The 11,857-nt window shown below is 42.6% G+C and overlaps 1 protein-coding gene across 1 annotated transcript in view; it reads left to right on the top strand.

Annotated features, from left to right (window-relative positions):
- Positions 1-3,918: 3,918 nt before the first annotated feature.
- The window catches only part of LOC134468226 (putative lysozyme-like protein), a 56,918-nt gene continuing 48,979 nt past the window's right edge, over positions 3,919-11,857 (top strand). Inside the window, exon 1 of the mRNA XM_063222169.1 lies at positions 3,919-4,353. Coding sequence (XP_063078239.1) covers positions 4,137-4,353 — 217 coding nt within the window. The 5' untranslated portion in view covers positions 3,919-4,136. The remainder of the gene's footprint in view (positions 4,354-11,857) is intronic.

Genomic DNA, 11,857 nt, shown 5'->3' with positions numbered 1-11,857 from the left:
TCTGCCCCCACTGTTCCAGTGCATGTTCTTATTTAGGCCTACTTTTTGGGTTTAGGGAGGTCTCTTTTTAGCATTGCCTAAGTTTTATTCAACAGCTAGACATGACAGTATGGCGATATTTGCAGCCAGGGGCATCGTGCACAGACAATTTGATAGGCAGTGCTGGATGGGGGTGGTGGTGAATGTGGAAACTCTGGGTACCTTACCACAAAATATTATTATTTTAGGCCTATATTATATTATCCCTCTAATACATTGATTTTAAATTTTGTGAAGAAAAAATGTTCACCTCCTTTTTGGAGTGCCTTGGGGTTCCTAATCATACATCAACAATACATTTTGACCCCCAAAAGGCAACGCTGTGCATTAAAGGTACAAAAAAGTCAAGGATTTTTATAATTAAATATATCACCGGAATAAGCATTATAGAAAATATTGTCCTTGTTTTGACTGTTTTTACTCAATTAACTGAACAAATTACATTTAAATGACCAAAAAAATGACATCAGATTGCTAATTAGAAAACAATAGGCAGAAGATAAAAACACCACCATAAAAACTATTTCTGAGGTTCGCTTTCTTCTGACACACCTTTATCTGCTTGAAATCCAGTCTCTGTAGGCACTTTCCTAAACAGAAGCATCAGGTAGCACCTTTTCTTTACCCACACATACTCTCATAGATAGTTTACACCAGGCGTCACCAACGTTGTGCCCGCGAGCGCCAGGTAGCCCTCCAGGAGCTTCTGAGGTGCCCACCAAGGATGTTAATAAACAGTGACCACTATAAGATTTTAGTCACAGTTCATGCTTTTTCTTAATTTAAATATGAGATTATTTATTCTTTATAACCTTTAGGCAAATTATCATTCAATAATAGTGTGATTTTAGAATGATGCCAAGACATCAGTAGAGGATTTTGAACAAAAGTAGCCCTCAGGTAGCCCTTTGTAGCCCTCAGACCCAGAAAGGTTGGGGACCCCTGGTTTACACACTGGTAAACTGGTACATACTGGCATTTACACACACACACACACACTCACACACACATACGCAAGCACACTCATACTCCCTACTGACCCCTGACCCCAGATCCCTGACACATAAAATATTCCAAACAGAGTAAAAACTGCAAGAATGCATAATGCGTTAATTTATGCATTTGTACTGCAATGGGTGTTGTGGTGCACAGTGTTAAATGCCATTACGGGGGGTTGAATGTCCAAGGAAACCAAGGTCCTATCCATTTCAAGTCATTTCACAACCCATCATCATTTTGGCAACTGGCTAAATGTATTCCAAACTTATTGAATGCATTAATGTGAATTAATATCCATGTCCTGTATACATGTGTTAAGATTGCACGTAAAAACATTGACTGATCATTTATGCATACAAAAATAATGCCCTATACAAATTCAAATGCATTATATGGCTGAAAAAAGTGGGCCTAACCGCACAGTGTTGCCCTGAGGCAAGACAAGAAAATATACAGTTTTAACATATAAATAAAATCAAAATAAGTATTTAAACAATCCAAAAAGCTTCCCTCTATATTTCTGCACATGCACATATTTTTTGGTATAAAGTTATTCAATATAAAACATGTTAAAAATATAATTGTACCAATTGGTGAGCATGTGTTGTATGCAGCCTGACTTCCAGATAGGGCTGTCCCTTCCTCACACAAGAGCCCACACCAACTTCAAATCATCATTTGATCGGACAGAGATGTCTCAGGTAGTAGTTTTTGAAAAAAATAAATAGACATATTTTTTTAAAGAGCCAGTCTGGGCGTCAAAATGGAATTTGTTGCCTCAAAGCCACGGTATGCAGTAGAGGGTTATATTATATTATATTATATTATATTATATTATATTATATTATATTATATTATATTATATTATATTATATTATATTAGGCTATATTAGGCTATATTAGGCTATATTAGGCTATATTATATTATATTAGGCTATATTATATCGTGCTCTATATTATATTACTATTTGATCGCCATTGTCAAATATTTCCTGGTCATGATATGATCATGTCAATATGTACCACAATACAGTATACAGAAAAGAAAATCTACTTTCGAAAAGTGTTTGTCCAGTAGGGCAAAGGGGCAGGTGCTTTAGCATCACCTGGTCCCTATCTGTGCACGCCTATAGGTTTGCAGCGGTGATGGCCAGGGGTTCCAAAATTAAGACCAAATAATGGAGGACAAAGGACGGAATGCTCTAAAACCGGGTTGTCCAACCAAAACCCAGACCAACGGTCACCTTACCTCAGACACAACACCACTACAAATCACCCTGTGTTGTGTACCGTAGGCATGCAGAGGGCTGGATTAAGATTGCCTGGGGCCCCTCGGCTAAAAGTGTCTGTGGGCCCCCTCGGAAGGCAAATTTCCAACAAATTTAGGCTACATAGACGGTGTCGTAATTACGAGGATGCTAGGAAACAAGGATGACATATCTACCAACTGTACTCAACANCAGAGTTTCCCAAACTGTGGTGCGTGCACCCCTGGGGGTGCGCGGCCTGCTACTAGGGGTTGTGCGACCTGAATAGAGCAATGGTGGATATGTGTGTTTTATCTAGCATTAATGAATATTAATTTGTTTTTAATTTTATGGTGAATTGTAAGCTGGAAGGGTCCATCTGAAGTGAAGTTTAACTCCTTGACTATTGGAAGAGAGGATTCCCCAAAACGACGTCCATAATGTGCAGTGAATGCGCAGTAAATCCGTACTTGCGTGGCCATCAGCACACCAGAAATTCGCTTGGGGGGTGCGCGTACCACATTGAAATGTACAAGGGGGTGCGCAGGAAAAAAAGTTTGGGAACCAACTGTACTCAACACGAGAGATGGATTTTCCAACATTGCATCCTGTGACAGTTCTGCAATATTTCACTTGTTGCCAATCAGGGGCTCCCCAGCAGGTGGGGCCCCTAGGCAGCCACTTCTAGCCTGTGCTTTAATCCGGCCCTGGCCATGCAGTCTTGCATATATGGGTTGCATGTTTTGCATAGTAGGTTCTAAGTAGGCATTTCAAGCTACCAAGTTGTAATCATAACCAAAAATTGACAAGGCTACTGTTATCATTTTCTACTTTATGTTGTTATTTTGTCTAATTTTGACAGTGTGTCCTGCAGTTGAGCAACTGATGCAGATTTAGGATAATGTGACTGCATAATGATTTGTTTTTCCCTCATACGAATCCAGCAGCTAATGTGATCTGCTCCTTTGAGTTTTGTTTATGCTCTGAAACAAAATTCAAGCTGAATAGGGGAGCCATTTTAGATCGGTTTTAGTAACCCAGTGCGTTTTTCTTCTGTGAAAGAGGTTTCTACCATTAATGCCCACAGGGTGGCACCAGTAAACTTCTTTGCAGATCTGTGTCCTCATAAACATGGCTGCTCTGCAACCCATAGTCTCAAAAATTGTCTCTTGTTTCCCAATATGTATTACTACTGGTAAAAAAACGTTTTCCATCAACAAGACAAACAAATGATTGATAACTTTTAGGCTAATCTTCTGCATGAAAAAGGTCAGAACTAGGCCTACGCCTATATGTGTGGGTGCTGCATGATATTCACTTCTCATTTTATAGTTAATTTTATGAAAGCAATGTTAACTTCACTGCATGTAACATCTCACTCTTTGAAATGGACAAGGCCTACTATTTACAATAACATTAAATTGAGTGAAAAATCTTGCCCTGTCCTTAGTAGGCCTAGGTCATTTTAATCTTGTCCCAGACCAGTGTGAATGAAGGCTTTCCTTGTTCGTGTCATTGGTTGGACATATTTCTATTACTCAGTGCCAAAAAACCTGAATGGATGAACAACCTAACTACAAACAGTTAACAGGGTGCTCCTATCCATCCAAAATCCTTGCCCACCACAGGCAGACACGATGACGTCAGCATCGAAAAGCTGAACTAAACAAGCCATTAACACATGCGTAAGGCTTGTAAACTCGAGCGACATTGTCAATAACACTTGATAAAAGTGTCACTAAAGGTTTCTATTCTGTTCTGTGGTCCTTCGGTCATATCCGTTCAATTCTATTCCTGTGACCAGCAGTCTCGGTTTTGGGTGCGTAGCGCGCTGTCGAGCGTTCGCCAAGCATGTCAGTGAAGCCGAGCGAGGAGTCAAGTTCGGAAGCAGCGTGGTTCGGGGAGGATTTCGAGAAGATTGAGCGCTTTGGAAGGAACGCGGCCCAGCTCGACGACTTGCATGGGCAACGAAAGAAAGACTGGGAGGACGAGATAAGTGAGCAGTTCACGCACCACCCCGAGAGCAACCGGCAACCGCTCCCTGTTGTCATGGAAACTGCATCTACAGGTAATCCGGCAATCTAAAGGCCCAGCGCGCATCCTAAAGCAGCCACAGTCTAGTTCTACTGTCGACTGTCATGTGCTGTCCTATCAGCATAGCCTCCTAAGCCTCTGTTAGCCTGATTCGCAAACAAAGTAGCGTGACCATCAGACTTCTCTACAGTAAGGTGCATGGACAGTCCGGGTAAGTTGATGACACTACTGCTTCCAAAATGGTATCGGATTGATTAGAATAAGCACAAGATAAAAATTCGGTTGTTCTGTTGACGATTTTGGCGAGAGATGCCGGATGGTTTTGGTGAGATGCGTAAACGCTTCGCTAACAACGTCATGAGTGCATTCGGCGAACCGTTCGTTACGAACGCAGAACATCTGCTACTAAAATGACAATAACAATTTTCCAACCCATTTGGTTTTTATCTAGCTGCACCATGGACTTGGATATATCGTGTTTAATGTTGTTGCGTGTCTATCCAGAACAGGGGGAAGCTGCGTGCACTATGTTGTCAGACTTTCTCCGGTTAGCTCTGCCTAAAGAATGTATTTATGTAACCGCCTCCTTTGGCACGTTTTGTATTCGGAGGAAAGCTGGGGCTTGGGCATCGGGGTGCCCTGTGCGCTTCAGTGGGTCAGGGGACTAAATGCATGCGTTCCACTGTGAGAATGGCGTATCACGTTGAAAACATGTTCGGTATGGAAACCAACATACATGCGCTCTGCGATGCGCGTAATACGGTCGCTCATATGAACACTCGTGCATTTTAGCCTACTGCTCAGATAGTAATGGGTTGTGTGTAGTCAAAGTGAGGGTGTAACGGGTTTTTTTGTTTTTGTTTTGTAAGGATGCAACGCCATAGCCTATTTGGGGTGGGATGTATTCCACAGTGGCAAAGACCGTGAGGTCAAGGAACTCAATCATAAGGAAGTCAGAACAGAACATTAGCGGCGCCATACCAGAGAGAGTATAGTAGCCAGAGCCAGTGTTGTCTAGTGCCATTCAGACAATGTGGGACAGCTGGATAATGATTCTTTTAAATCTGTTGAAGGCCAGTTATGACATTTTCCCCACTGCGTATGGTTTGAATCAGATGATGTGCGCGATTATCCGCGATATGATCAGATATGTTACTCGCATGGTGGAGAGGTTACACTTGGGGTCATCTTTTGGAGGACCGGTTGTTTGGATTTCTAAGATGACGGGACACAGCGTAGCATAACCAACGTATTGTCACGAGTCTGTGACAATAATGAGTAATTGCACAGACTGACAGTGTGAAGAAAGGGTGACGTCTTCATCCAAAACGACACCAGATCATTATCTGGTGATATCATAATTCCTGATGTGTGGAGGACTTTGACACACTCATGCAGCGTTCACCCAGTAAATTGTTAATAACCACAATATCTCGGCATTGTCGTCTTTGGCAAAATGTTAATGTGTCCTGGCCGCCATCAAACAGGACTGAATCATGATGATAGAGTTATTGGGCCTCGTGCTTAATGGTAATGCATCAGGGCTGGAGTGGCCATCGGGCATAGTGGGCATTTCCCGATGGCCCCCACACCCTCGTGGGCCCCTATTTTCAGAAACATTTGTGAAAACAGCAAGGGTGCAGGGCCCACCGGTGACTCAGTTATGTGCCACTAATTTTGAGGGGCCCCTGTAGCCCCTTAATGCACGCTGTACCGCCTGAGGCACACTGTAATAGACATTGAAAGTTAACTACTATTATAGTACTACACTACTATGACAGTGCACGGGGTCTTTAGTTATACATTACGACTTGGTCATTGCCATTCTGGTAACAGCTAATTTATAATGCTGTGTCTGAAGGGGTTAAGCCAAAAGTGCCCGGCTCTTATTTCTCCCCAGTCCCAGGCCTTTGTGTAGGCCCAAGTGCAGTTATGCCTGGAATAGCGAGGTGCCAGTGGCGACTCCTATTGGAAGCTAGGGGAAGCACAGCCTACTGGAACTCAGCTAAAAAACGAACCATATTTATTGATCAATATTGTCAAGATTCTATATACTGTATTTTCAGGAATGCTATATTTAATTTCAACCAGGGGCGGGTTAAAATTGCAGTTCTTTTAACATCTAGGCTATGATTTCTACCACATTCCCCCACGAGTGCACGATTTTGTTTGAGGAGTAACCATGGCGACCAGCAGTCTTTTAGTTCGGCTACTGCCGTGTATGAGGGGAAGCATGCATACAGCAACAGCATGTTGCTTCACCTGAGCTCTTGCCGCCGAATGATAAAACATTGAGGAGCATTGGCCAATCAGAGTGCGGCTGTAATGCTGTGCATTGTATGGAAAAACTTCCTGGGTAAATTTTAGACGGATGTGCTTCTCCTGGCTTTCTCGTAGTGATTGGAAGTTGGCTCTAATAAACCCGCCCTAAAGCTGTTGACCACCAATATCAAATAAGTATTTTGTAAGAGAGATGACACTTTACCCGCGCTGTTCTTCAGTCTCATTCACGGACTGTACAGAGTTTTATATTGACACCATGGAGAGCAAAAGAGAACATGTCTTGAGATCGGTGTTGGGATTCCTACATGGACAGTATTTGGACCATACAATCTATGATTTGCAAAGGAATTGGATAGGAGATTTGATGATTTGATGAACCTAATTCGTAGAGTGCTCTCGAGAGGCAACTGGTGGGTAAGTCATGTTAGCTTCTTGTAATAGCACCGCCGAGTGCCTCGATGTTCAATGCAGTGATGGCAAATTATGTTGTCGTAAAGTTACCGATGGTGTTTTTGTTGTGCGCGGCGTAGCCCACTGTCGGTTGTAGAAAAGAGAGGTGAGAGAGGTGTTTAATGTGCTGTAATCAAGGACGTCTTATTGGCTGTTGTTGTGGTCAATGCGGGATAAAGTCATTCGTGGCAGATGGGCTGACGCTAGCAGCCGTGGCCCACTACGCCACCTCAATGCTTTGATGGTTTCCTCAGTAGGCTATTGCGCAATATTTCATGGCTGTCATCACGAATAACAGTAGGGCGCGTGTGACAACAAGCAGGGTAGAGAAAGACAGCGCATTTGTTGTTGTTTAAGTTATTATTCTCTTCTTTCGTGCAGAGGGCTGGGCTGATGGGGATCTGGATTACGTGGAAACTCTTACTATTTTGTGACGCTTGTCTGTTAGGCTACAAAAGGTCTCTGGTTTTGTGGTGATGGACTTGCACTGGAATGCTTGGTAGCCGATATCTGAGAGCATATCCGAGGTTTTAGACTATGCAACCTGTCCCTTCTCTTGTGACCCCTTGCATCGTGCACATCTCAAAACAGTTTGGGATTTTTTTGTGGAGCAAGCTTGTGTCCCTTTTACTTAAACGTTTCACTTGCTGCAAACCTCATCATGGCCTATTAAATAGAGCTAGGCAAGAACTGAAATCCATGCCTATCGACACCTCTTATTATGCTGACGTCACCTGCGCTATTCCAGAGAGAGTTTAGATTATTCTGTATTGTGCTTCCCTAATCAAAATTTCCACCCACCGCTACTGCGAGGTGCATGTGTGTGTGTGTGGGTGTGTGTGTTGTTTCACTCTCCCTTTCTTTTAAGTGCAATGTGCATTCATACGTGACCTTCTTGTGCTCTCTCTCTCTCTCTCTCTCTCTCTCTCTCTCTCTCTCTCTCTCTCTCTCTCTCTCTCTCTCTCTCTCTCTCTCTCTTAGTGTCTCCTGTCCCTGTGTCTGTCTGTTTGTCTTGTTTTTGTATATCTGTTCATCTCATCCTCTGTCCACTTGGCTGTCATTATAACATGATGACATAGTGGTACCTGAAATGTCTCTGCATCCATTCCCATTATATTGTGTAGCATCAGCCCTTGTGTTGGTGACCCTGTGCGGGGAAGTTGACAGGGGGGAACAAAGGGGCCAGTTGTCCCGGGCACAGGGAAAGTGGATACCCAGAATTTGGAACACATCACATTGTATGCATTTGGGTGGGGTGAGGGTGTGTGTGTGGGTAGAGGCTTTCAGATGGTTTTGTCCCAGGCCCCTGCAAAGCTTTCAGTGGTCTTGACTGTGGTTTCTGTTTTGTCATGGCATGCCTCCTCTGCTTTCTTTCTTTGTTCTGCTTGTCTTTCATTTGATATTGTGGGTATTACAGCATCTTCAAAATACAACTTGCTGAAACATTTTTTCAGCTAGTATTGAGCATGATCAAGTATGTAAAGTACCTTAATAAGTTGTACATACAGTATTGGGAAGGCAATCGTGCCTTGAATTGCCTGTACTTTTCCAAAACAGATGTACTGTGGTGTATGTACAGTATTGCTTTCTTTTTGCTCCATGGTTATGTCTTATGGCGGTGCGATGGATTAGCAAAGCCTTTAGCATCTCTCACCATAGTAATCTGATATTTCCAGGAAGAGTCACTCACTGAAATAAGAAACCAAGGTCAGGCCGGATCAATTGTGCTCATGGTTAGATTTTCGGATTTAGATCTTGTGTCTTGTCCTCTTACTGTCATCCTGGAAAGTGCAGGCTTTCTGTCTGTCTGCATGCCGGCCTGTCTTACTGCCTGTCTCTCTGTCTCTCTGTCTGTCTGTCTGTCTGCCAAGCTGTCAGCCAACCTGTCAGCCTGTCTGTCTCTTTATGCCTGTCTGTCTGTCTGCTTGCCTGTCTGTCTGCCTGCCTGCCTTTTTTCTGCCTTTACGTCTGCCTGTCAGCTTTCCTTAGAGGATACATTATGGAACCCTGTGAGGAGTTCCATCAGTTATGTGATTACAGTAGAATTTTAGCAAAATGATGAGTTCTCGCTATAATGTCACAAGGACTCTGTGGGAGTTTTATGGGATCTGTAGAATGTTTGATTAAAATTCTAGAACTGGGGGGAAATTTTAAATAAAAGGGTTTTCAAACATACTAGTGACTAGGTACAGTACAAGCATGCCTGACCCCTCTGCAACGCACTCACTCTTGAGACGTTTGAAGATCAAGTAAATTAGCTACTAAATGACTGGGTTAGTAGAAGCAGACAGTACTGGCTGTAGGTGTTAATGTAAAGTCAGTCGACCTCGCTACAATTCTATCAAGTATGTATTCCGACAGATGTTACAATCATATTATCATATGTCTCAAAAATCAATAGTGACGGTGACATCATGGTAATCTTCACATCAAACGGGGCCTTTGTTCATCAGATGGGGCCTTGGTAACTAGACTCCCTAGAGGCCTGCCTTGCTGAGTGCAGGGCACAGGCATAAAGCGCTAGCCCAGTGGTTCTCAAACTGGGGGTCGGGATCCCTCTGGGGGGGTCGCAGATGTATTGAAGGGAGGTCGCGGGCACAAGGGACTTGTATTCACTTGTATGGTTAATAGATGTGTATGCTGTCCTGTGGATTTCTAGCAATATTAGCGGACAAACTATTAATCGGCAATCTAGCAATATTAATAGTCAAAAATCACCTTAGGCATTTCTTTGTCTATTAATATTGTTAGATTTTCCATTAAGAGTTTGTCCGCTAATATTGCTAGAAATCCATTTCTAGGCTAAGACTGGTTGGTTGGGGGGGTGGCGAAAATATTTCAAAGTCCAAAAGGGGGTCCCCGCTGAAAAAGTTTGGGAACCACTGCACTACCCTATTGAGTGTAATGTTGTACTTGCCAACAATAAAAATGATCATGGCACCTGTGGATCTGAAATCTGACAGTGACAAGTCATATAGTATTTATTATTAGGCATGTGACAGTTGTGTGATACAGTAAGAAAACAATTACAGTGTGGCCTGCAAAGCTTGAAAAGTTTGTCTTTGAAGGTGCAGTCAACATCTTTCTGGAGGAATCACTTTAAGAGAGTGGAAAAGCGCAGCGTCACACCAATTATGGTCAAACCCCACTATCTATTTTGCTGATGGTGATGTTTTTTGGTCAGTCAGACCTTCATCCAAATAAACAAACAAACAAAGAAATGAATGAATGAATGAATGAATGAATGAATGAATGAATGAATGAAATAAATATAGTCTATATGCACCATGACGTGACTTTTCCTGCTTGGTAATATTTTAATCTTCAGACAACCTTACTCAGCATATGAATCCGGCAATCAGAGCTGACACAAAGCATTAGCCTATTTCAGTGGTTTTCAAAGTGGGGCCCGGGGATCCCTGGGGGGCTGTGAGAGGATGACAGAGGGGCCGCGGCAGGTTGGATGGAAAATATAGCAAAATAAAGTCAATAATTTAAAACATTGAATAACTTAAATACACAAAAAACAAGCTTAACAATACCAGAGGAATCATTTTCTTATTTACAATGTTTATATATGTATTATGTTTTCTGTAGTACTTAAATGGGTTTAGGATTTCACCAACTTCATCAAGTTGCGAAACAGAAAAAATAGCGTGACACGACCCATGTCAAGGGGGCCTTGGCTGGAATCTACCGGTGTTTGGAGGACCTTGTCATGTTTGGGAACCCCTGGCCTATAGTAATGTCCTGCTTGCCATGTGAGGGGAACTACAAACCTGTGGCTATGACATCTAACAGCGAGGACAGACAGTCCCATATTGACATATAACCCCATACACCTGATGAAGATAGAGCTATTTTTAAAATCTGATACTTTACATGTCTACAGAATAACACTGCATGTGGATAAAAAGCTCCATTTTAGTGCATTTTAGAAATCTAAATTTTAAACTGTAGTTTTAAAACTATTTGCTTTATGGATCTAAAACTCTGTTGCCATGTAAACAACGTATGTGTTTGCAAAAATATCCATATACACGTAAACAGAGTCCTCATATGCAGATATTCCTTTTTCCCCTTAGCAGTCACATATTGAGTGGTGCGAGAAACAGTTGTGTGATTTAGATGATATGACATATCATCACTCTCAGAAATATAGGTACAGAACTCGTTGCTGTGGCAGTACCTTCAAGTGGAGTACCATTGTGTCGCTTGATTGGTACCCCAAAAAAGAGGTGCGTTCAGTTTCTTGCAGTGTCGACCAATGTGCATCTGTCCCCTCTTTTTTGAGGTACCACCCAATCGACGCAATGGTACTCCCGTTGAGGGTACTGCCACAGCGACGAGTTCTGTACCTTTATTTCTGAGAGTGCATGTCTTTCCCTGCTTGGTAATAACTTGATCAGTACTTTCAGACAACCTTAGGTTGGAGCCACACTGGATACTTTAGAGAGGAAGCTAAATAGTACTAACAATACTATAAGACTAGCTAATAAGTCCTTGACTTAACGCATCCAATGTCGCCACAGCGTTACTCAGCACATCACGAAGTCAGGAATTAGAACAGACTGGCTGTGTTAAAGGTTCTCATATTTTCGCCAGACTGTTTGTGCACCCTGTCTACCATAGTCTGACCGCTCCCCAACCCCCGAGTCTTAAGTGTCCTCTATTGCCCTCTGAGACACACATCACAGCCAGCCACAGTGCTGCACCGGCACAATCATTTGTTTTACAAGGTTTGCATTGCTGGAACGATTTATGCTTTGTAGCAAGCAAGCGTTGCTACGATGTGCAAGCAACTT

This window comes from Engraulis encrasicolus, chromosome 18 (assembly GCF_034702125.1).
Source record: "Engraulis encrasicolus isolate BLACKSEA-1 chromosome 18, IST_EnEncr_1.0, whole genome shotgun sequence".
In the NCBI taxonomy this organism is placed as follows: domain Eukaryota; kingdom Metazoa; phylum Chordata; class Actinopteri; order Clupeiformes; family Engraulidae; genus Engraulis; species Engraulis encrasicolus.
The sequence above is the reverse complement of the archived record's forward strand: the minus strand, read 5'-3'. Positions and strand labels throughout refer to the sequence as shown.